The 27,965-nt window shown below is 25.8% G+C and overlaps 1 protein-coding gene and 1 long non-coding RNA gene across 3 annotated transcripts in view; one reads left to right on the top strand and one right to left on the bottom strand.

Moving 5' to 3' along the window:
* LOC136077133 (uncharacterized) overlaps positions 1–27,667 on the top strand; it is a 61,168-nt gene extending 33,501 nt beyond the window's left edge. Inside the window, exons 3-5 of the mRNA XM_065791800.1 lie at positions 10,246–10,366; positions 26,466–26,757; positions 26,893–27,667. Coding sequence (XP_065647872.1) covers positions 10,246–10,366; positions 26,466–26,757; positions 26,893–27,076 — 597 coding nt within the window. The 3' untranslated portion in view covers positions 27,077–27,667. The remainder of the gene's footprint in view (positions 1–10,245; positions 10,367–26,465; positions 26,758–26,892) is intronic.
* On the bottom strand, positions 14,895–19,158 carry LOC136077132 (uncharacterized). 2 transcript variants are annotated; one of them, XR_010636854.1, is made up of 5 exons: positions 18,890–19,154; positions 18,029–18,061; positions 17,824–17,919; positions 17,382–17,716; positions 14,895–15,287 (listed from the first exon to the last, which is right to left on the bottom strand). It is a non-coding gene; the product is annotated as an uncharacterized LOC136077132 (long non-coding RNA). The 2 variants fall into 2 exon arrangements; XR_010636853.1 differs by having other exon boundaries at positions 17,824–18,061; positions 18,890–19,158.
* Positions 27,668–27,965: the final 298 nt, after the last annotated feature.

The following is a 27,965-nucleotide window of genomic DNA, read 5'->3' as shown; positions in this document are numbered from 1 at the left end:
TTCACTACACTACTGCATGTCTGGAACTAAGTATTAGACCCCCTCTCAGCAAGCAAAAAGAAGTAGTCAACTATCTTTTTCTATCATGCCGTTTTGATCATGTTTGGAGTTACCCTGCGTTCGCCATTACCCAACTCTCCCCTATATAGTTACTTTTATGTTTTACTGATTTTTTTTTAAATACTTAAGAAAATTGCTGGTTATTTTCGAGCGGAAAAAAAAACAGTGGTTGGATAGGAGGTTTTATTGACTGGCAGGGGCTTTCAAAAATAGTAAAGAAACATGAAATTTCTGAGGTTCACATTAATACTTGTTTTATTTTGAAACAATGGAACGAGCAAAAACAATAGATACTATGTTACTTAAAAATATTCAAATGGAAAAAAGCTTTAGAAATAGCATAAGCGACCGGTTTAAGAAAGAAGTTAGGTCATTATTAGAAACTGGAATAAAAGAAATAAAAACTCTGCGTAATAATTTTAATAATATTCTTGTAAAAGCTCTTGATATAAAGTGGAATATAGTTCCAACTTTTAAACAAACACGAATGAAACGAACAAAAAAAACTGTTTGATGGTAGTTGTGTAGATTTTTGTTTTGAAACAGCTGAACATTAATTTAAAATTGATGTATTTTAACACAGTTATATTTATAGTTATAAATTAGATAGATTTTCGTTTTACGTCCCTGAAAAGAGTAAACAGCTATTTATCATTTTTAAATCCCAAAACTATAGTATTATCTGATTCTGAAAAAATATTTAAACATGCCACAAATTTGCAAAATAAATATCCGATGGATATATCCGATGCTTTTCTAAATCAAATAAATTTGTTTAAAAAAACTTTCAAAACGGAGATTAAAGATGTGGATAGTATTTTGGGTGTGCTCAAATTAATAAAAATAACATATTGTAGCATTTATGCTATATTTGACATTACCCGTTAGCGTGGCAACTAAAAAAAAAAAAAAAAATATATATATATATATACATATATATATATATATATATATATATATATATATATATATATATATATATATATATATATATATATATATATATATATATATATATATATATATATATATAGTAAAAAGAGCACCTTAAGCGAAAATTGGAAAATCTTCATATATAATTATGCTGAATCCAAAATTTTGGGAACAAACAATTTTTAGGGATCACTACTCATGGTCCGCTTAAATATTTTGGCACCTTAAATTTTTTCTAAAAAACATAGAGGTTTTAAAAAAGTAGCAAAAGTGCTCATATTATCCAGACCACTTGGTAATATGAGCACATTAAATTAGCTCAAAAAAATAACATTTATAAAGTAAAAAAAAAACCAACCAATTAAAATTAATTTTTGAAATATAATGATTCCTTATTAACAAAGCTTATCATTAAAATATCAAGTTTTAAGCCACTTTTTATTGAAACAATACTACTTTGTTTACTGCAAAACAAAAAACAAAAATTAATTAGTTCGTTCTTTTTTCAATTTTATTTATTCAAACCTTTGAACAATATAAATTCAAATTTTTTGAATTTAAATAACTGAATTAACTGAATTAACTGAAAAATATTTAATACTGTTAAAATATTAAAACTTTTTAGTATCTTTTGTTTTTTAAAAATCAATTCAAACCACTTGGATTTTAGGACTTTAAACATGGCAATTTCAATGAAAAACACTTCGTAATTTGAGCTTACTCATAGTACACAAAAATGACATCTTTAAATTAAGTCAAAACTAAATGTTTCAATGCATTGAGTTTCAATCAAAACTGGAAAGGATTTCTAGCTAGTTTTGCTTGGCTTCTTTTTTCTTCATATTGTTCAATATTAAATTGGTTGTATATATATATATATATATATATATATATATATATATATATATATATATATATATATATATATATATATATATATATTTATTACAAGCTAACGGATTTAATGTATGTTTTGGTATTTTCTAATATTGTTTGGAAATAGGTGTTCGTTTTTATATGTTAGATCGAGTGGTGCTATCCATGTTTTTTTTTGCTTGTTAAAGTATTTACAAAATAACTGTAGAATAGTTGAGGTTTATCTAGATTAGAAATTGAAAAAATATTATTGTTGGGGATAACTTGCAATGTTTCTTTATTTTCTCTTTTTGATTTGACATATGAGTAAAATCCTCTTGGAATTTAGCCAATGTTTTTGGCAAGTTTTTTTTCGAGTTCAGTAATTACTTTTCAATATACTGCTTTGATTTTGTTTATTTAAATGCGATACTCATAATGAACTTCATCATCTCTGTTCAGTATATATTCGCGATGTTTTGTCTGATTAAGTTTTGGTTTATTCCTCATTTGAGAGTCCATCCATTTGGGGTGTTTTATGTTTTTAAAGTTAAGTTTTGGTATGTTTTTGTTGGTAATAGTTTTAAGTTTATAGAAAAAGATACTAAATAGTTGGTCTAAGTTGGATGCTGAACAGAGTTTAATAGTTGCAAGATCTTCATTAATTTTATCGTATTTCTCTTTTGTGTGTGAATTATTTGTAAATTTTCAACAGATTTAATTGATAGAGTAAATTATAGTAGATGATGATCCCAGCTAACATAAAACGTTGCGAACGTTCTATGAACGTTCATAAAACGTGCTCAAACTTCGCAACGTTCGTCGAACGTACTTGAACTTTTTTATGTTAGCTGGGATGTGTTAAAAAGGAAATCATGTTTTCATCAGATGTTTATAAGACGTCAACTGTAGAAGGATTTTAATTTTGCCTAATGTTTTGTTGCTTCTGAAATATGTTGAGTTAAAAAAGATCTCAAAGAGTTTCGAAAACTCTATTGATTTAGAGGCATTTGGAATAGATTGTTTTAAATTAGCCTGATCCAGCTAATATCTAGTTTGTTAAAACCTCCAAATAAGAGTGTTTTGATATTTTTCAGAAAATTTGGCGATGTGCAAATTTATGGTGTTTTTATTGTTACTATTCAGTGTTGTCATTGTTACTATTCGGTGGTTTCATCGTTACTATTCGGTGGTTTCATCGTTACTATTCGGTGTTTTCATCGTTACTATTCGGTATTTTCATCGTTACTATTCGGTGTTTTCATTGTTACTATTCGGTGTTTTCATCGTTACTGTTCGGTGATTCCATTGTTACTATTCGGTGTTTTCATTGTTACTATTCGGTGTTTTCATCATTACTATTCGGTGTTTTCATCGTTACTATTCGGTGGTTTTTGTTATAAACCTAATATTAACTTAAAAGTTTTTTTTATAATTAACAATTATAACAAAGTGATTCAAATGGAAATACTAATAGGTTTATCAAATCTTTAGAACATGAGTTGTAACTGTGTTTTGTGTACAATAACTAATTTTAAATATCAAGCTCTAGATCATTGATTTCAAGTTTTTTCTTTTTAAATTGAATTTCTCTTATAAAAAAAATCTAAGATTTTTAATTGCCTACAATTTGTTTGAGCTCATGTTTTTTTATTTGAAAGTTAATGTTTGTGTAAATAGCTTTTACGGATATTATTTTAGTATTTTTTTGAATGGTTTGTCAATTAATGCAATTTATTTTAGTTTTAATATATTTTTTGTTCACTAAAGTTGAGTTGTTTCGTTGCGCCTCATACACCATCAAAAGTGTGAGTTTGAATCACTTTTTAGAAGTTGCTAATTGTTTTGTTTCTTTCTTATCTAAATTGAAAATTGATTAGCCTTTCGACAAGTGTCATTTCCGGGTTTATGAATGTTTTGTTCACGGAATGCTTTTTTTTTTGTATTTTTACTAGTCTCAAGAAACTAGTTTTGAAATGCAAGTCTAGGTTTGGGAAACAGATAATTGTCATTATCATTAAAGTTGGAACGCGCTTCAAGTTCAGTTTATAGTAATTTTTCTTAAATAATTTTGGTGTTTTCTGCACTGTATGTTACTTTCCCAGGATTTTTAAGAACTACATTCCTACATGTGGATTTACCTGAGAATGTATGAAACACCTTAGGAGGTTATTTTTGTTTTGTCATCAGAATTTTGAAAAAGTTTGAGGAGTTTAATACATTGGTCCATTATGTTTTTCAGCGGGTTTGCTAATACTATACTACTATAAAACTTGCATAAAACAGCATGTTTTTTTAAAGAGAAGATAAAATTTTTTTTGGAACAAAGTGAAGTGTTTTAATCAATAGCCTAATAGACTATACATTTTTGTAGAGTAGGTCTACAAGATTACTTATAAAGAAGATTACTTATCAGTTTTAGCGAGCAATAGTATTTGGCATGAGGCATTGCTTTTTTTGTTCTAACTTAATCTAGTTCAATCTTACCTAACGTAATCCAATTTGCCTAACATCAAACTACTGAAAAAATTTTAATGCGCATGCGCATAGGATCACAATAATGCATTGTAAGTGTTATAAAACGCTTGAGGTTTTTAACCACCTCCAATAAATACTTTTAGTCTTTGATAGAGTTGGAGCCAATAACGATAAAGCTGTCAATATCTAATTAAACTTTCAAATCTAGGATTTGAAAGACCAGTTGTTGACGCTTGTGTTACATGCAAAGAGTTACAAAAAAAATTAAACTTTTTTGGCATTTTTCATATACTATAAAAAAATCACAAAAAAAATTAGGGGTTACCGTAGCTGAACTTATCGTACATAAAAAAAAAAGAAATAATATTTTATGAGTTGGTAAAATGTGTTAAATAAATTTGTGCGGATGATCATTAAAACTGTCTGCATATCTATTGACTTTATGACTTTTAGAATGCTTCTTTACTATGCATTCCAGTACAAGATATTTACTACTTTCGACAGCAAACATCATTGATTTTGGAATACGTTGTATCGGCACTCACAAAATGACAGCTTTTTCAATTGCGTATTTTGATGTTAAATATTTTAAAAATTCGTCACAGTAAACATTCTAAAATGAAAAGTTTTGTTTGAAAACTTTTTAAAATAAATTTTAAAATAAAATCCTTCTAAATTGACAACAGCTTGAATTCTTTGTAGAAATTTTTTACAACTCGACTGCACAATCAAGTCGAAAAATTATAATCAAAATGATATGAAAAAGAAAGAAAAAATAAAATATAATCTTTGACTTCTTCAACTCCACAAAATTGTTCTTAAGTTAGCATGTTAACTGTAAAGAAAATGTGTAAAATGAAAAAGCAAATGTCTGTCAAAGTTAGACATTTGCTTTTTCATTTCTTATTTAAAGTTAATTTCAATTAAAGTATTCATCAAAATGATATAGCATATTAATGATAAAAATTCAAAGCTAATAAATAAATAGCTAAGATGATTGCTTTAGATAACCAATCAACTAGTATTAGTAATTGTTGGTTATCATACTGTTAAAAAGAACTAGCCTTTACATTATTAACACTACCAGCAACTTCTGCATTAGGGTGGAGCGATTGAAAATTTTTTTTGAAATTTGATTTGCCTGAGCTGCGAATCGATGTCTTTTGGTTTTTCTGAGCCTTAATTTTTTTTTTTTTAAATTTAGATGAATTCTTGAGGATCCTCTTTGGATTCTAAATTTTTGACGGGTCCTAATATTGTTGAAATTTTTTTCTTCAAATGTGTCGTTTTTTTCAAATAAAAATGTCTTTAACAAATCGGGGATTTTAAGGTATAGTTTTGCAAATATTTTTTTTCACTAAAAAATATTTTTTAATAAATTATTACTTATAAAATGAGCATTTTTTTTGCTTTTTTTGAGTCCAAGGTTGATATGGTTTAGAAAAAAAAAAAAATCGAAAACATTAGGACTCGTCAAGAATTTAGAATCCAAAGAGGAACCGCAAAATATCACCAAAATCAAAAAATATTTTTTTACTTTTATCTTATATTTAATAGACATCGATTCGTGTCTCAGAAACATTGATTAAAATTGTTTTTTTTTGTTATGAAAATCGCTCCACTCTATTCTGCATTTTCAGAGAGATTGTTTTCTGAATATGGAAATAATTATGAGTAAAATAAAATCGATTAAGGCTGTTATTTCAACGCGGAGAAATGCTATTGTTTATACATAAAAATATAAATATTCATAGATAAACTTTCTTGTGCACAGCTTGTTTTATTTTATTTGAACATTAGATTATTTTAAAAATTTTTTTTGAATTTGTGTTTTAGCTTCTCTTACTCTGTTAATTTCCAAGTGATCAAGTCTAAACTGTGTATCTTTAAGACTGCAAAATTATCCGGCGTTGCCAACCGGATTAATTTAACATCTGGCCGGATAGCGGATAATTTACAAATCTGACCCGGATCTCCGGCCGTATAATTTATACATGACACCTCTACTTTTTTCTACCATGATGGAAATTGTGGGAAAAGGTGAAATAGTGTTTACACAATGAGTAATGGTGTATTGATAACATAATCAAAAAGGATATTGAAAATCTCCAAATTTTTAGAGATAATTGTTCTAAACAAAATTAAAAAAACTCATTTGTTTCGTTATAGAGTTGACATAAAAAAGACAAATGTTCGAGATTTAAAGAGGTATTGCACTCTTGATAAAGTAATTGATGGACTTTAAAAAAAAAAAGAATACTTCAAAAAATTTTTTAAAAGTTTACTGTACTAAAAATGAAAAGTTAAGACTTTTTGGATTTCAGTTCTAGGTGGCCAAAGTGCTATAAAAGAAGTACCTTGAGTCTGAGTACGTTAATGAAAAATGTACGCAAAGAACAAAAAAAACCCACCAGTATCACTTGTTTGAACCGCAATGTTTTTTGCCTGTAAAAATTAACCCAAAATTGTAACGAAAAGCAAGTTCTACAGGGCATCCGAATAAATGTACAAGACTTAATAGATTAACTGTTACCAGTATCAAACTGATCCTAAAGTTTTTTCTTAGAAGATTTAAAAATTCCAATATAGATTTCCTTGTTTAGTACAATGGTGGGAGTTGGAAGAAAGCCTTGTTATTCTATTTTTGTTACATTACATATTTTTGTTTTTTTAATGAAGTTTTTTTGCTTTCTATAAATTTTTAATGCTCTTTCTTTTAATCTTTTTCTTTTTGCTCTTGGTTTTTTTGAATTTATAGTTATTAATTATTTACTATTTTTCTATATTTACTTTGTAATACTACAAAGCAATTCCAGCTTTCAAGTAAATCTGTCTAGTTGATATTTGATCCTGTAAAAACTTAAATTTACTTTAGGTAACAGATTAACTTCAAATCGTTTGAATTGCTTCAATGGTATCAGCAGCAGAGAATTCACAAAGCTTAACCACCTTTCTTTTGAGCTCTTCTGTACACTTTCCTAATATTTAAGGCTGCAGTTGTGTTTTTTCTGTACCTCACTAGGTTTATGAACAATTGTTTGTCACCCATTTTAGCTTAATTGGTGTGTAAACTTTGTTTACCATATCTTTATATACCTCATTTATATACACCATTTATATACACCATTTATATGCACCATTTATATACACCATTTATATACACCATTCATATACACTATTTATATACACCATTTACACGCCTTCTAAAACTCTTTAAATTGTACAATGGGCCAAAATAATTATTTGCTGGACAAAAGTAAATCAAATATTTATCAGATTTTTCCCATAACTAACAGGTTCAGTATATTTCATATTACGAATTGAACGGTAAAATTAAATTCGTTTACCATTTTATTTGGTTGCTATGGATACCTATATTCCATTGCAACCAAATAAAATGTGTGTTGAAAGTGTATTTTGTATAGTTAACTAAATTAAGAGACTTTCTTTATACGTCAAATTTATAAACTTATAATAATGCTTTAATCCTATTTTATGTATTTGAATATAAACAAAAACAAAATATTACTAATTTTTGGTGTTGCTATGCAGTTTTGGGCTCTTAGAAATTAGTTAATAAATTTTTTTTGAAACTATTTTTTAGTTCAAAATTTCATTAAAAATGAAATAAAAACTTTGAAAACAAACTTAACTCTAAGGGTTATTGGTAATTAAGTTTTTATTAACTATATCTGTGAAGTTCAATTGTGTTAAGCAACCAAATAAAAACATTACATTATTAGTATTTTTTATTATATAAATAAAAAATACTAATAGTGTAAACATTATCTTGAATATCAACCAAAATACAAAACTGTACAATTGTAACTTACAATTAGTCAAAAATTGGAACCTCTTTAAGTTGATCAATAACACGATTTGGAAGTGCGTATTTTTTAGATTGATGGGGTTGTCTCAAACTACTTATCAAAGGGTCAGAAAAACATATTACCCGTCTTAATATATCTTTATTTGTTTTGAAACGCTTTTTGGGAAATGATTCACAAAACTTTATAAAGTTTTTATTTTGAGCTTCTTGTGTCACTTTACTAAGCATGTCAAAAGGCAAAGCCATTCAATCTACAACTTGTCAACCATAAATAAGAATAAAATGCAGACTCTGTGGAATATGATAACAGGGATATAGAGTTACATACTTCTCAGCTGTTATGTAGCAGTATTCTCTAAATAATGAAGAGCCAATTAGAAAGTTAGGTAAAAAAGTACACACAATACCATGCAACATCTTTATTATCCTGACATTAAGCTCAAGAATTTGAGCAGACTTTTCTGCGTTCTAAAAAAAAACTTCTAACAGCGTTTCCAATATTTGATGACTAAGTGTCACCATTTACTCATTTATTAGCATCATCAATTACCAGTGCAACTTCATCACGAAACCTTATTTGAACTTTCTATTTTCGTTCTTGATTAATTTTTTTTCAGATTGTTTATTACTTATTTTAATAAGGAGATTGTATTCTTGGACTAGAAGTTTCAACAGCATTAAGATCATTTTTTTGTTGGATTGCATCCACAAACTAAGAAATACTATATATATATATATATATATATATATATATATATATATATATATATATATATATATATATATATATATATATATATATATATATATATATATATATATATATATATATATATATATATATATATATATTAGTAGAAAATCACTTAACAAAAATTTTTTCCATTTAACACTGTGTTTCATCAACAAAGATTCATCAGAAAGATTTCTGATGAATCTTTGTTGATGTTAAATGGAAAAAATTTTTGTTAAGTGATTTTCTACTAATATATAATTGCTCTGTTCTTTTAAGAACATTGAGCACTCTATTGTGTAGAATACTTTTTAAAGTTGTTTAAATATATATATATATATATATATATATATATATATATATATATATATATATATATATATATAAATATATATATAAATATATATATATATATATGTATATACATATATATATATATATATATATATATATATATATATATATATATACATACATATATATACATATATATATATATATAAAAGTTATGTTAGTGTATTCTGCAAATAGCCTGCTCAATGTTCTTAAAAAAACAGAGCAATATTAAATAAGTAAGAACACTTATCTAGATTTTTCTTTAATAATTTGTTTCTCCATCAGTAGGTTCATCATGAAGCTTCATAATGAACCTACTGATAGAGAAACAAATTGTTGAAGAAAAATCTAGATAAATGTTTTTACTAATTTATATATATATATATATATATTTATATACATATATATATATTTATATATTTATATATATATATATATTTATATATATATATATATAAATTAGTAAAAACGTTTTACTAATTTATATATATATATATATATATATATATATATATATATATAAATTAGTAAAAACGTTTTACTAATTTATATATATATATATATATATATATATATATATATATATATATATATATATACATATATATATAAATTAGTAAAATGTTTATAATTAGGTTAGTGTATTCTACAAAGAAAGTGCTCAATGTTCTTAAAGAGCAGAACAATAATAAATGAGTAAAAACACTTCTCTAATTTTTAGTGGTCTTTTGCAAGTTGTTTTACCATCAGTAGGCTCATCAGGAAGTATATATATATATATATATATATATATATATATATATATATATATATATATATATATATATATATATATATATATATATATATATATATATATATATATATTTATATATACACATAAATATACACATATAGATTTAAATACAAATATAAGGTTGATCTTATTAAACCCTGTTTGTTGCGGAATAAACAAAATTCATTTTTTGTACTGCCTACTAGTTTTAATCTTAAATTGTATAAACATAATACTTTTTTATAGAACGCAGGGTGCGAGAAAAATTTATGTTTGAACAATTCAACATGTGTACCAAACTATAATGACGATAGCAGCACTTGCAAATGTCTTTCTTCAAATTTTGATGGAAGTTTTTGTGAACGAGGTAAATTATTTTTCTAAATTTCTTTAAATTGCTTACGTTAATTGCATTTGCATCTTTGCTGAAATTTAATGCCTGAGTTTCGTATATTGAAAGTTTTGTATTAAACAAATTTACTCCCAAGAAAACTTATATCAAGCTAAAATAAAAAAAACAACAACAGTGGGTCAAAGTGTGGCAAACCAAACAAAAAAATTTTGAAATTTATAAAATGGCAAGAATTGTTCAACATATTACTAAGCCAGAAATTATATTTTATTAGAAATATTTTTGCAATAAAATATCATATTTGTTATTTAAATACCGCCTAAAAAACTTAACATTGTGCGAAGTTTATTATGTTATTTAAATACCGCCTAAAAAAAATTGTGCGAAGTTTTTCTTTATTTACATTTTTTAAAACTTTGATTTCTTATTTTAAAGAACTTTAAGTTTATTTTTTAACCATATAAATAGCTTATATATTATTACGTTAATATTTAAATAAGATAAAAAGTTATTTTGTTTGCACTTTATATAAATATTTTTAACAAAGAAAATATTGTTCTTTTTGAGTAAAAAAATAAAAAAAAACTTTCAAGCATATCATCTAAAACAACGGATGAACCTGTATCAACCTCTTAAAGTTATATATAATTAAACACCCCTATGGCATTGATCTCGTAGTTCATAAACTGTCTGCTTATAGCTGCCTAAACGAATATACCTTTAAATTTAAATAACTACGTCCACGTTTCTCGTTATTGCGTTTTTTATCGATAATAATAAATTTATGGAATTAAAACAAAAAAACTGAAGTTTGACTTCATAATAATTTTTTTATAGACTTAAGTTTAATAAAAGATATTTTTTATTTAATTCGATTTCTATTAACTGCATAGCATTCGCTCAATAAATATTTAGATCACATTCAAACTTATATTTGTCTTTTTTTTATGCTACAAGTACCAAAAAAAGTTTAGAAGCATTTAACAATTTTGCGTAATTTCATTATTTTTTCAATGTATGAAACTAATATTGAACTTTGATGATAAATTATATATATATATATATATATATATATATATATATATATATATATATATATATATATATATATATATATATATATATATATATATATATATATATATATATATATATATATATATATGACATGCTTTAATTAAAACCTAAAGGAATTTACGCATTCAGTTGCATACACATTAAGCGATCAATAAACAAACACACACAAATTGAGCAATTTTTTTTCAAAAGATATTTAACAATACCATCACATAAACAAATAAATATATATACCGTACGCAGGTTTGTCATTTTATTATATCGAATTACAATTTTATTTCAATATTCTAGTATTTTCCAATGTGTAAAAGTAAAGAAATACCAATTGAAGTTCGTTCCCAAATTATTGCTTTATATAACCATACTTCCAAATCGCATAGGCAAATTAGCGACAGTTATTGGAGTTTCCCATAGCTCTGTGACCAAGATTATTAGACTTTATAAAGAAACAGGGGAATTTATTCAAGATCTCGAAGCGGTAGGCCGAAGGTTACTTCCTCGAGAACAAACTTAAGAATACGACTAGAGGTATTAAAGTATTAAAGTCCCCTTTTAAAAGCGCAAGAGAGATTAAGGAAAGGTTGACTCCAACATTTGATCAAGTTAGTGAAGGAACCATTCAAAGTCGGTTACGAAATAAATTTAAAACGCCAGCAAGGTAACCAATTAAAAAGCCGTTGTTAACAACAAAGATGCGAAAGGATAGAATTAGCTTTTGCACAGAGCATACTCATTGGACAGTCAAAGATTGAATGAAAGTCATGTTTTCAGACGAGTCAACCTTTTTGCAACAAGATTGCCGACAACAATATGTCCGACGTGATCCTAATTCCTCAAAAGTGTATGCAATTGAATGCGGTGTAAATTTCTTTAGGTTATTTATTAAAGCATGTCATATATATATAATTTATCATCAAAGTTCAATATTAGTTTCATACATTAAAAAATAATGAAATTACGCAAAATTGTTAAGTGGTCCTAAACTTTTTTCGGTACCTGTATCATTTTAAAGTAATAAAAACAAAATTAAATACGAAATTAAGAACTTGTACCTTTTACAAGTTTGAGACATTACCAATATTATTTATTTATTATTTATATTAAAATTTCCGAAAACAATAAATATATACGTATTCGATAAAAAACGCGACAACGATCAAAAAGAAATAAAGGAAAGGCAGTGAATTACTTAGTTACGACTGATAAAGAAACCATAAAAAGCATTAGCTAGCTTATTACAAAATATTTTAATTTACTATGTAAAAAAATAACTAAAAATTATAAAATTGATAGAAGTTCATTTGAAAATGTATAAAAGTTGTTTTATGAATTATATAATGGGAAATAATTTGTTGCAAAAGGATGATATACTTGCGAAAATTTTAAATTTTGTTTCTAAAAGCAATTTTGAAGAATCTAATAATAATTTGTCAATTATTTCGAAATTCATTTATCGAGCCAAAAAAAAAGTGGAAAAATCAAATAGAACGAGTGCAGTATTTGAAAAAAGAAACAAAATTTGGTTATACAAAATTATTATATATTAACATAACTTGTGAGCTTTTTCTGCGTATACTTAGAGCATTAAATATATATAAAATCAACATACACCAAGTTTTAATGTTCATGTATAAAACAAATATAGGATTATCTCTTAAAATATTTCAATCCTATTTTGACAAAATAGCTCATAAATATCCAACAAAATTTTCAAATAACAACTTTGTTGACCCAAAATATAATTCAAAACCAACTTCATATTCAGTTCTTTATCGTAACCCTAACCCAGACCTTACTTGTGGAAAATGTTTCCAAAATTGTAAATACACATCAAACTAGTATAGAGCAGTTTAAAAATGAATCAAAACAGGCATTCTCTATTATGGATTTTTATATATCCAATTTTTTTTAATATATCAAATGTTTTTTTAAATTAAAACTCAAATAACGGGTGACAACTAAAAAACGAGACTGGATTTAAAGACACATATCTCTTTAAAGAAGTAAGATAAAACAAAAAAGAAAAATGTTCTAGAAAGTATTTTTATTCTAGTTTTTAATTATATAATTTTTCTCAATTAAACCATTTCTTCTGACTTTATCAACTAGGCCTGGTATAGACTGAACTAGGCTCCGTATGAGCTTAATATCAATTTTATTAAGGCAATACTTGATTCTAGAACGTAATTTTTAAGATTTTCTACATGCTAATTGTTCTTGTGTATATAGTTTTAAAAATATCGTGTAAAGGCCTTTCAAAATACTCCAAAAATTTGAAAAAAAAAACATTGAAAGGCTCAAACTCATGTTTGAGCCTTTCAATGTTTGTCTTGGTCATTTTTTTAGCTTTTACTCCACTTCCTTAAACTCCTTGGTACCCAGACTCTTTGGTACCCAGATTCACTTTCAGCACGTTTAATTATCTTGTAGATAGTACTTTTAGGTATATTCTCAACTTTAAAGTGGTCATAAGTAAACTTTTTACCTGCATTTTTGTAATTTAAATAAAATTTATACACACGTTTTCTAATCTCTTCTTGTTTTGAATTTATTTTTTTATTCATTTTTCTATAAAAAATAAAAACACATAAAATATTTGAAAACTAGAATAAAAATACCTTCTAAAACAGTTTACCTATTTTTAAAATCTTATTCCATTAAAGAGATATGTGTCTTTAAATCCAGTCTCGTTTTTTAGTTGTCACCCGTTACAAAAAAATAATACAAAAATTATGTCACTGAGTGCATCAACACTTTTTTATTACCTTAACTATGGTATTACCTTTATGGCGTTTGCTAATTTATTTACGTTGTTTCTATAAAGTATACTAATCTATTTATGTTATTTCTATGGTGTATATTAATTTATTTCCTTTTTATTTTTAATTCTTAGTTCAAATTTTTTTATTTTTTCTTATCCACTTTATCTTACTCTTTCCTTAAAGTTTGATTATCTAAATTTTTCTTTTTAAGACAACGAATTGTTATCTATTTTACTTTTTTTTTTTTTTTGATAAATAGTTTGTTAACTACACAGCAATATCGATGATTCTTGTCTTAAGCAAAAAAAGTCTTAAAACGAGAAAAAAAAGACTTGTCCGCCACATAAGGATTTTTTTTCTTGTTTTAAGAATGTTTATTCTTAAAATAAGATTTTTTTTTCTTGTTTTAAGATTTTTTTTTTCTTGTTTTAAGAATTTTTATTCTTAAAACAAGAATTTTTTTTTTGTTTCAAGAATTTTTATTCTTAAAATAAGAATTTTTTTTCTTGTTTCAAGAATATTTTTTCTCAAATAAAGATGTTTTTTTCTTGTTTTAAGATTTATTTTTATCAATAAGAATTTTTTTTCTTATTTCAAGGACATTTTTGCTTAAAATAAGATTCTATTATCTTGTTTAAATAATATTTTTCTTGAACGGTTAAACAATATTACAAGAGTATTTTTTCTATGGAAAAAATGAAACATTTTGAAATTAGGATGATATAAAATAAGAATATTCAAAAAGTATTATACATTTAAATTAATCTCATCGTTGAAATAAAACTTGTTGTTCTTTGGAATGTCTAGTTATTGGTAATGCTTGTGGCGGCAATACTCCTCCCATAGGCTACTCATCTGACTCAAATGAGTTTCTGTTGAGCTTTTATCTTTAAATAAAATATAATTTAAGTGTAAAATATAATGTAAATTGTGTATGCCGTCATGAGATGGACGTCATAATCCATGTCCATTACATAGTGTATTCCAATAAGTCCAATCACGGCGTCGAAAAATGAAATACTTCGTAAAATAATTTTTTCACCATCCATAACGATTGCCTCGTCTCCATCGTCTGTTATGATAAGGATTTATTTTATCTAAAAATAAATTTAACAAACTCAAATCTAAAATTTATCATTAAAATCTTTTCATGTTAAAATTTTAGAAATCCTTACTTTGATATATATATATATATATATATATATATATATATATATATACACACATGTGTATATATATATAAATATTTATAAATATATACATATACATATATATGCATATATGTATACACACACACACACACACACACACACACACACACACACACACACACACACACACACACACACACACACACACACACACACACACATATATATATACAGTGCTGTGCAAAAGTCATTATAACAGTAATATTTTTAAGGTTTTTTTCTATTTTCTTGTAGCGTTACGAATAAAAACGACTGAAAACAATTGATTTGGATTATTTTTTTTATTGCAACTGTTCATACAACTTAAAATTACACAGTTTATTAATACTTTGTCTGCCCACCCCTTGATTTGATGACAGACTTGATCCAACGGGGCATAGAGCTAATCAAGTTCTGAACAGTAGCTGGTGAAATATCATTCCATATGTTCTGTAAATGGGCCCAAAGTGCATCCTTATTGCTAGGGTTTGCTCCTTGCAAGTGTTTAAACATTATTTCCCACAGGTGCTCTATGGGGTTGAGGTCAGGACTCTGGGCTGGCCAGTTCAGTACCCGTATATCATGATCCTCCAGATATGCAGTCACAAGCCTTGCTTTATGACAAGGAGCATTGTCCTGTTGGAACAGGAACTCTTCTCCATTGCCAAAAAGCAAATTGGCTGATGACATCATACAGTTCTCGAGGACCCTGACATCAATCAACACCAGTTGATTCATGGTATCCTCACACCTGTACAACTGGCCAACCCCTGCCCAGGACATGCAACCCCAAACCATTATGGAACCTCCCCCGTGCCTAACTGTTGGAACAATGCACTGTGGGATGAACTTTTCCCCGGCTTTCCTTCTTACATAAGCCCTTTTAGCCCCACAAAACATCTGGAATGAGTTTTCATCGCTCCACAACACCCTTTTCCACTCCTCAACACCCCAGTCCTTATGTCGTCGCGCAAAATCCAATCGAGCTTTCTTGTGGGCAACAGTCAAAAGAGGTTTCTTGGCCGCTACACAACCTTGTAGACCGGCCTTCAGGAGTCTTCTGACTGTGCTTGTAGATATGTCCACTGCCGACTGTTTCCTGATGTCCGATGATGTCATTCGACGATTTTTCATACTCATACGAACTAACATCCGATCCTCTCTGACCGTGGTCTTCTTTGGCCGGCCGTTCCTGGGAAGATCGCGTACGGAGTTGGTTGCGGCATGCTTCCTCACAATTCTAAATACAGTCAGGTAGTGGATTTTCATTATTTGTGCCACCTTCCGATACGAATATCCCTCCTTAACCTTCGCCAACACCTCACATCTCTGTTCCATCGTCAACTTTCTATACGGAGTCATGTCTGAAAAATGTAAACAAAATTTTTAAATAATATAAAATAATAAAAAGAAGTAATAAATATTAAAAGTGCAATAGTATAAATATAAAATACATAATAAATCATGTTATTACAATTGTTATTTCTACAGAATATGACAATTTTTAAATTTTATTGACCAAAAATTCCAATTTTGTTACATGATATTAAAAAACAATTTTATGGGCTAAAAAAAACAAAATCTCATGCTTTCCACATAAATCCATAAGTAAAATACTATAAAACTGCATAAAATGTCATTAAATTACAATTACTAAAATAAACAATAGTTAAGAAATAAATTTTAACATACCTGCTAAATCGCCAAAAATTGAAAATTCACCGATCGCCACGAGAAAACCCGATAAAAATGGATAAATATTAATAAAATAACACAAAATGTGTTTAAAAACAAAGTCAGCTGCTGAAGCAACCATTTAAATAAATAGTTATGAAGTATTTGCCAGATGGCAGGACCCTATGGCGTTTTAAATGCACTGTAAGCTTGTTTTCGACGCTGCTATAATGACTTTTGCACAGCACAGTATATATATATATATATATATATATATATATATATATATATATATATATATATATATATTTATATGTATATACTTACAGCACTTTCTAAAAAATATGTCCAGTTTTAGTCTTTTTTTTCTCAGAATTTCATTTGGGAATAACCCTGACCTCGTTTTCATTTTTTGTGGTGAAACCTTTGTGAAAATGGTTTTATGTTTGCCAATTGTAATCTGATGTCGATCTGCAACAGTTTAAGGTTGACAATTTATTGCCCATTTTAGTTTTCTGAATTCTGAAAATTTCTTAATTTCTTAATTAACTACCAACTTGAGTATTCCAGAATATAAGTGTGTCAATTTCTCAAGCCAAGCTTACTCTCACTGAGTCAACTGTGACAGAAGACTTTAATACACAAGCTATCTTGCCAACAATCTGAATTAAACAATAATAAAAAAAGCATACAAACAATTTTAAAAAGCAGAGGATACTTATAGAATAACCCATTAGGACATTGCAATTTTGAAAAAATAACTACTCACTTTAGAAAGAATTTGCAATTTCTATCAACTCTGTCAACTGAACATTTATTTACCCAGGTCCTTTTTTGAGTAAATTTAGCATCCAATTTCTAATAACTTTGTTTTGGAGCATTTAATTAGATCATATTATAAAATGTAAAAAACAAACAAAATTAGTTATTAATATTAAATTTGCTAATTGAAAAGTAATGTTTTCTTTACTTACTTTACATAGCTTATTTTTGGAAACTTGCAATTGCTAAAAAGAAAACATCAATATTTAGAAATAATCCTAGTACTAATCTAAAAAAATTTAGCATTAACAGTATTAAAATAGTAATAATATTATAAACAATAACAATAAGCAATAATGATATGAGTAATAGTAAAAGAATGTTATAATAATATTTATATTACATATAATCATATCAAAAGCAATAATAATAATAACCCACAATGAGCCCAACATTTTACAAACAGTCTCTCCAAAAAAACGCATAAAGACAAGTTTTAATATAGTTTAGTGATTTAAATTTAATATATAAAAAATTGTTCCATGAATAAAATATGGTAAATTATTCCATGATTTTATGCATTAGTTTGTGATTTATGGTCACACTAACTAAACAACGATTAAGGATATATAATTTAAGGTTACTAAAAGATGGAAGATAATAACGAGAACTTTTTATAGAAGTAAAAAAAATTACATATTGAGAGAGGTATGGTAACTTGCGTATGACTCCAGACAAATAGACAATTTAATATTTTGATAATTTTGAATAGAAAGTAAAGGATATTATAATTCTTTACGATATTCTTGAAGGTATATTATTTTAAATATCTTGTTTTTAGATAAGATATTCTTAAAAAATAACTGGTTGATAAGTAGTTTATAGGGTATTTCACTGAAATTATATATATATATATATATATATATATATATATATATATATATATATATATATATATATATATATATATATATATATATATATATATATAAATACAAACAAGGTACAAACAACAAGGCATACTACAAGCAAGGAGGCAAATCCATTCATAATGAGTTTAATAAATTATTTACCATATTTCGATTCTTTCTGCATAAAAAGGGCTTAAAAAGTATTCCTAAATCAAAAAAATAACATTAGCCATCAAAACCTAACCATATAAACAGAAAGCTCTTTTGATCTTTATTACATTTATATACACCCAATTTTAAAATACATCTTTACAGCAAAATTAAATTAAAGCAACAACTAAAAAATAGTCAAGTATAAAAAAATAGTAATAATGAAAAAAAAAAAAATTTAATTTGTGCAGTTAAAAATTCTCAAAGTTAATTTCAAAAAAATAAAAAAAATCACTCAATATTACAACAACAACATCCAAATTTTGGATGTTGTTGTTGTAATATTGCTTTTGGACCAAAAGCAAGAAATATAGATGTTTTACATACATCCAAAAACAAGAAATATAGATGTTTTACCAGAAATATAGATGTTTTACATAAGCATGTAACACGCTTATGTAAAAAATCTTGTATAATGCTCTTCTAAAACATGGTTATGTATAACATGCCATGTTTTTAAATTAAAAAAAACATATGTACAGTCCACATTTTGGAATGTTCACTCTCTTATACCTCAATTTTATTTATTTACTAATAAAAAAAAGACATTTACTTATTGAGTCAGATCAATAATATGGTTGCAACATAAATTTTCACAAAAATAAACTAAAAAAAGAGTTGCCATATAAAAAAAGATTATGTAGCTCAGAAACGCAGCCATTTTAAAATCTCTGATATTTCTAATAACTTCTGGCATATGCGCACAATAACGCATCAACCGTGCCTAATTAAAAGTTTTGGAGATTTTTGGGCCCTAATAGTTTGGGAGAGGGGGCAGACCTTTTAGCCACGCACTGTCCTACAAAAATTCCTTGATACGTCGCTTGGCAGTATATTCATTTTTGCTTATATTACTTATATTATTTTGCAACTACTTCGCCCTTAAAAAAGATTCACATTTATACTAGATTAGATTTATGCAGATTCACAGATATAAAAATCGCACTTATTGAACGCAAATTCTATAGAATTCTTGTATTATATGACTCCCTTCTGTTTGGTATTTTAGTCTTAATGGCGATCAAATGAATTAGACTATTTGACTACATAAAATCATGAACGCAGAGTCTATCAAATAGTGGAGGAGGGGGAACAGGAGGAGAATTTTAGTGACTTTAATTTCACTGAATTTAGGGGTCTCATTCAAAATTTAATGATTTTTTTAAGTATGCCTGTAAAATAAGAAGGGCCTTTGATATATATATATATATATATATATATATATATATATATATATATATATATATATATATATATATATATATATATATATATATATATACATATATATATATATAATATATATATATATACATATATATATATATATATATATATATATATATATATATATATATATATATATATATATATATATATGTATATATATATATATATATATATATATATATATATATATATATATATATATATATATATATATATATATACATATATATCAAACGCCCTTCCTTTTTTACAGGCATACTTAAAAAAATCATTAAATTTTGAATGAGCTATATATTATATATATATATATATATATATATATATATATATATATACATATATATATATATATATATATATATATATATATATATATATATATATATATATATATATATATATATATATATATATATATATATATATATATATATATATATATATATATATATATCAAAGGCCCTTCCTTTTTTACAGGCATACTTAAAAAAATCATTAAATTTTGAATGAGCTATATTTTATATATATATAAATACATATATATATATATATAATATATATATATATATATATATATATATATATATATTTATATATATATGTATATATATATATATATATATATATATATATATATATATGTATATATATATATATATATATATATATATATATATATATATATATATATATATATATATATATACATATATATCAAAGGCCCTTCCTTTTTTACAGGCATACTTAAAATAATCATTAAATTTTGAATGAATTTAGAATGAATATATATATATATATATATATATATATATATATTCATTCTAATATATATATATATATATATATATATATATATATATATATATATATATATATGCATATATATATGTATATATATATGTATATATATATGTATATATATATGTATATATATAAATATATATATATATATATATATATATATATATATATATATATATATATATATATATATATATATATATATTAATTTCAATCATTAAATTTTGAATGAATTTAGAATGAATATATATATATATATATATATATATATATATATATATATATATATATATATATATATATATATATATATATATATATATATATATATATATATATATATATATATATATATATATTAATTTCAATCATTAAATTTTGATTCATTAAATTTCAATCATTAAATTTTGAATGAATTTAGAATGAATATATATATATATATATATATATATATATATATATATATATATATATATATATATATATATATAGGTATATATATATATATATATATATATATATATATATATATATATATATATATATATATAGGTATATAGTAGGTGTCACGTGTGTGTGTGTGTGTGTGGGGGGGGGGGGTCTATTACAGCTTTTGCTGACTGAAAAAAATAATAATAATAATGTCCTCATTTTTTAGAATTTGCCGATTGCCTTATCGACACTTGCCGACTGACTGTCAAAATATACCAACTAACTTGTCTGAAAGGTCTGCATTTGCCGACTGACTTGTCAAAAATGGTTAAATTCGCCGACTAATAACTAATGAACGAATAAATCATTGATAGAGGGGTGTCACACCCTTCCTCCCTCCCACCCCCATTGCGCAGGACTTATTATTATTCCTAATTTTATAATACCATTATGATATTATAAAATTAGGAATAATGTTTTTTATTGAAATATCCTTAAATAAGAATAAAGTTCTTAAAATCTTGGATTTTGCTGTGTATAGATATTTAAATATAACGGTTTTTGCAAATACGTGAGAATAAGGCTCGCTGATAAGGCTAAATAAGTCTTCTTCTTGCCCCGCCAATATTTATTTTTATTTAAATGCTTCGAAACTGTATATATTATAAAACGGAAAAAAAAAAAAAAAAAAAGACAAGAAGTTATTATATAATAATTTATCATTGTTTATACAACTTATTTCTATTGCTATTATGATAGTTAAATTATTGTTATAATTTATGGTGGACGCCCTTCAGTTTTGTTTGAAGAGCGTCTGTCCGAACAAAAGATCGCATAGTTTCGAACCTTTTGGATAAATACAATTTGAACAAACTTTTATATGCAGCGAGTAAAAGTTTGGAAAAAGATAAAAAATTTGTAGAAGCGAAAGCTGTTTAAAAAAATATGCAACAAAGAATTATCGACAGGATCGCTTACGTCAGAACACGCCTTAGCGTTAGCCTTAGATGCTAATTTATCCAAAGAAACTTATCAACGTTTAAGAAATAATGCTCTTCAATTTAACTCTCTATACCTATCATATCATTTAGTCAAAAGGCTAAAATTAAATGCTAACTTGAAAACATTAAGGTCAGTGACTACTCTGCAGAGGTTTCATTACAAGATCTTCTTTTTTATACTGCATTAAGATTATGTTCAGCTTATAGTAGTGTTAAATTCGCCTGTGTTTAAAGATTGTACTAGACTAATTCGAATATACAAAGCTGGCTTTGATGGTGCAACAGTGCAATCTGTTTATAAACAACAGTTCGATGATACGAGTGAACTTAATACTGACTAATTGCTTTTTATAACTTGCTTTGTTTCTCTAGATCTATATTGTTTCAAAGATAGGAAAAAACAGGTTGTTAAGAGAAATCCGAAACCATCGTCAATAGATGGAAAAATTCAAACTATTTTTTCCGCAGCTAACAACTCTTACTAATGCTGTTCAGTGCGTGATCTCCAACCAAAATGAACAACCTATTTTTAATAGCTCAAAAAAAACATCAGAAGACAATATCAGACATGGTGTTTTCACTTTGCATTCTTGGATAATGTTTTTAGAATGTGTGCTCCATAATACAAGATTCCAATTATGAAGTAGCAGGCTAGGACTGAAGAAGAAAAAAGTATTGTTAAACTGAAAAAGTTTCAAATTCAAGCTGAATTTCGGAAAGGATGGGTCTTTTCATAGACTATAGAAGAGAAGGTGGGACAGGTATATCAAACAATGGTAACACAGCTAGGAGATTTTTTCAGTAATACGATGTCTCAGCAAGTATAATTAATATAGATGCAAACCTTATGAAAAAGCTTCATTTTATTCTGGCCACAATGTCATGTGATTATGAAATTAACTCATCAAAACTTAAAACATTCTGTTTAGAAACTGCTTCGCTATATGTAGACCTGTACCCTTGGTATCCTATGACCCAAACACTTTATAAGATTTTTATTCATGGCTATGAAGTCATTTAATTATTTACTTTTACATTAGGTATGTTTTCTGAAGTGGCTCAAGAGGCTATCAATAAGGTTTTTAAGATCTATCGTAAAAATTTTACAAAAAGATGCGATCGGAAAAAACAAGCAACTTAGATCTTTTTCACCTTCTTTTATGTGCACCTGATTCTTTAATTTGCACCTTTAGAAAGAAGATGTATATGAAAAAAAAAAGTCTACCATCTGGTCTCATTGAACAATTGCATAAGCCAACAACAGAATACTTTACTTAAAATATAAATTTAAATAATATCCTTGTTGCTAATTTGTTTGTTGATTTAATGGAATTTTTAAAAAATGGAAAAATTGGAGTTTTTAAATAATTTTGTAGTTATGGTTTCCATGAAAATACTTTCTTTTTAATCTCTTGTAATTATTTTAATTTATCTATATCTATTTTAATAATCTAAGAATATTGCATATATGCGGTAGTGGTGTAGTGGTAAAGCGCTTGCTTTATAAGAAAGAGGCTCCGAGTTCGATCCCCACCACGTCCCTGGTAGTACCGCGCTCAACTTGTTTCTCCGCGCAGCGGCCTTGTTCGTCAAGGTTCGTGTTTCGGAGTTATAGAGTTGAGAGAGGGTTATAACTACTATTAAGTAGCCTCCTCATCTGTAGTGGCCTTCTTGGCCTTGAGGAGGTGAATAACAAAAAAAAAAAAAGATATAAAAAGTTATTTAAACAATTCAATAAAATAGTCAAAATAACACTGATAAAATTCTCTACTTCCTCACGACCTAATACATTTTAAAAGATATAATAAATAAAGAGAGTATAAATAAATAGTTATAATAAGTAAGTGTTACATAAAATTTATTAAAAAATAGCCCAAAAGAAAGCATTGTTTCTAGTTGCTATGCAGTAGCTAAGGGTTTCTTTTTGAGATTGTAATTATAAATTAACATTTTATATCATTTTATGTTTAAGAGTAATATATACACAAATGTATATATTACACTTAAACATAGCGAAAATATACATTTTTGAAATCAACATTTTTGAATCCTAATTTTAAATTTTAAGAAAAAAAAAACTTGAAAATTTTAATATTTTATGGGCAAGTACCACCAAGAAATTATTTACTTAAAGTAAACTGAAAACAACACGAAGATTGTAAAGTTGCAAATAAATCGCTTGAGTTTGATTTTAATTTACTTCATTGTATCCTATGAAGTAAACCGAAATCAATCTCAAAAGTTTATAAAGTTCATGGGTTTCAAAAGGTCTTATTAAATCATCTAAGAAAAAAACAAAAACTTTATGAAAAATACTTCACTTTTTTAAAACCAAAAAAAATTTAAATGTCACAAAAACATGTTTGAAAAACTAAAACCGTAAAAAAATTATTACTCATACCTTAACATATTTTTGGTAATAGTGATAAACATTTCATGTTAAAATTTTAAAATGCTGCAGTTATGTTCTAAGTTTTAAATAAAATTAACTTAATAATATAGTAGCCAACCATATTATAAAGATAGAACATAATGTAAAGATAGAGCATGATTATAAAGATAGAACATGATTATAAAGATAGAACATGACACCCTAAGTTGTAATAAAAACTAACAATCAATGTTTCCTTCATACTAAACGTTTCAACAATTTTTATGGAAGGTTTTAAAGACGTTTTTCTTTATGCATCTTTAGTAATTACAGGATATAACAACAAAATATGTTTCTTGAAAGAGTAACCATATTTAAAAACAAAAACATGCATATAAGGCGTATATATTAAAATTCGAACAAATTGAAATGGCCATAATTTTTGTGTCACACAGTTATATATTCAAATACCTGAAGCTAATAATTTGATTGACAAATAATAACATCTGCAAACCAGTGGAAGTGATTTTCAGATGTCTCACTGAGATCTAAACTTTTATCAGTTGATTATAGTCAATTTTTTTTGATCATTTTTTTTAATCGATTTTTGAGATGTTATACTTTACCGACGTCAAATCATTTAGTTTTCGACCAAATATCCAGATTTTGATACAGCGGAGTGTACATTTATCGGCAGCCATAGGCACAGTTTAGTGTTTATTTATATCGACTAAAATTTTGATTTGAGGAGGGACTTTTTTAAGAAAAAAGAAAACTCGTTCTTAAGTTTTAAATTTCCGACTTTTGTATTAAAATTGTATACAAAACACATTTTGAGTTTGACATTGCTACATTTTTTTCCGTGTCAACATAAAATAAACTTTTACAACAACATAATATAAAATTAAAAAAATATCAGTAAAACAGACAGGGGCTCAAAGAAAATTATGCTGGCCATACATCATTGCAATCTTATCATAGAGCCCCTTTAACAAAATTTCAAAAGAATATCGTAATATGTTATTAATATACGTAATAAAAATTTAATAAAATAACGTTTTAAAATGTCGTAATAAAATAACGTTACAAAATGTCGTTGTGCGCTAATAAGATTACTATGCAACAAAAAAAAAGTAAATATAAAACAAGAACAGATCGACAATTATTCAGAGTAACTTTAACCAAAAAGTGTTTCTCAAGTTTTAAAAATTTCTTATTTTGTTGTAAACTTGAACTAACTTAATAATTTTGAATCCTTTTTGAAGGGATTCCATATTTTTAGCCCTTGATATGAAGTGCCTGAATATTTAATGAATATTATTATTAGGCATTATATTACTTAAGCGGATTAAAAAATCAGTCGGTCGGGTATAAAGTTGTTTTAATTTCCTGTAGATTGAAATCTCAGTATATTAAAAAATTAGAAATTCATGTTACAATTCGATGTAAACATAAAAATCTAAAATTAGTTGGTTAAATATCAAAACTTCACAATTTCTGAGAGTTAAAAATAAGGTTGAGTTATGGGCTATTTTAATTTTTAATAAAAATCTATCATTAAACTGTTATTGACTATTAAAAAAATGTATTAAAAAATTTATTTTTTAAAATTTTCAAAACAAATTAATTTTAGTGTTACAGAGGGAGATTCAATGATTTTCGTTTTGAATCTTCTAAGTTTTTTGTTGTTTAGAACTTAAAGTTGTGTTGCTAAGATATTCTAGACAGTATAACTATGGAGTCCCAGTTCAAGCCTTTATCCAAGAAGCAAATTTTAAACAGAAATCAGGGTTTTCAAGCGCTTCGTGTTTGTTAACATTTTACGATGGAAGTTCAATAAGTAACAATCTGGGTGGTCAAGTGTTTGCTTACTTTGTACCACCGGAAACTGGAACCTATTATTTTACTATATCTTGCACTTACTACTGCGTGTTATACATCTCGACGGTTGGGAAGCAAGACAGGCGGATGTATCTTAGCGCTCCGTGAGTAAATTTTTTTCCCCTCTTAATAATTAAATAAAAACATCAAAAAACTAGTTTTATAATAAATATGTCGTATTATAAAATATATCTTATTTATGTAAAAAATATAAAACTTTATGAAACTGTATAATTTAGATCTATTAAAAGTCCGGGAATATATATAGAAAAAAACAAAGCAAAATTTCTGGAAATGTTGATTGCTATTCCAACAGCAGTTTATGGTAATGGTTATGGTTCTTCATTTTCATTGGCTGTTACTTTACCAAATGGAACAATATCTAATCCAGTTGACAACCAATATTTAGCATCAATATTTTAAAAATGTAGAAAAATGTTATCAAATTTGCGTGGTTCAATATTTTAATTTTAGGAAAAAAAATATTAGAGAGGGCTTCCTTAACCTACTTTGGTTCGTGCTTGTGTTTACTTGGGTTCGTACTCGTTTTTTTACAATTTTTTAAAATGTTTAAATGAGATTCTAAAGAAACTTGATTCGTAAAGATGTAATATGAGGAAAAAGTAATTTGAGAGGAACTTCAATTAAGAACTATGATTTCAAAGAATTTTATATGTAAGATAAGTGATTTAAAAAAACTTAAATAAAGAAAACAAAAAAAAGAAAAAAAAGATAGTACACGCGTCAAGTGTTTAAAGGAGTTAATATATATATATATTTGTAATTTTTTTTTCAAATTAGCTCGACTCTATGGTTAAGCAGCCATTATTGTATATTATTATTTTATTATGTTGTTATAACCAGAAATTTTAAAATTTTAATGTAATGATTACAAGTGTTTTTTAAAATAATCTTAAGTTGTTTGTTGTTAAGTTGTTTGTTGTTAAGTTGTTTGTTGTTAAGTTGTTTGTTGTTAAGTTGTTTGTTTTAGATAAATCTATATATTTATTTAAATTAGAATTTTCTTTAAATCTAGTTATTAAAGTGCCCTGAGACGTCCTAATGGACTTATCACAGAGCATCCCGAATTGGAATTTAAGACTTTTGAAATAAAAGAAACTTTATACACAATATTTTAATTGAACAGTTTTAGAAATAGGAAAAAACAAAAAAGAGATAACCATGAAAGTTAATCCACCAAATTTGCACGATGTGTTATTATAAATAATGAAATATAAATAAGTGTTGAACAGATTTTTAACAACAAAAACAAAAACAACTGAACAAAAAAATAAGCAATAAAAATTAAAGT

The sequence above is a fragment of the Hydra vulgaris genome, chromosome 02 (assembly GCF_038396675.1).
Source record: "Hydra vulgaris chromosome 02, alternate assembly HydraT2T_AEP".
NCBI lineage: Eukaryota > Metazoa > Cnidaria > Hydrozoa > Anthoathecata > Hydridae > Hydra > Hydra vulgaris.
This window is presented reverse-complemented; position numbering and strand designations above follow the sequence as displayed.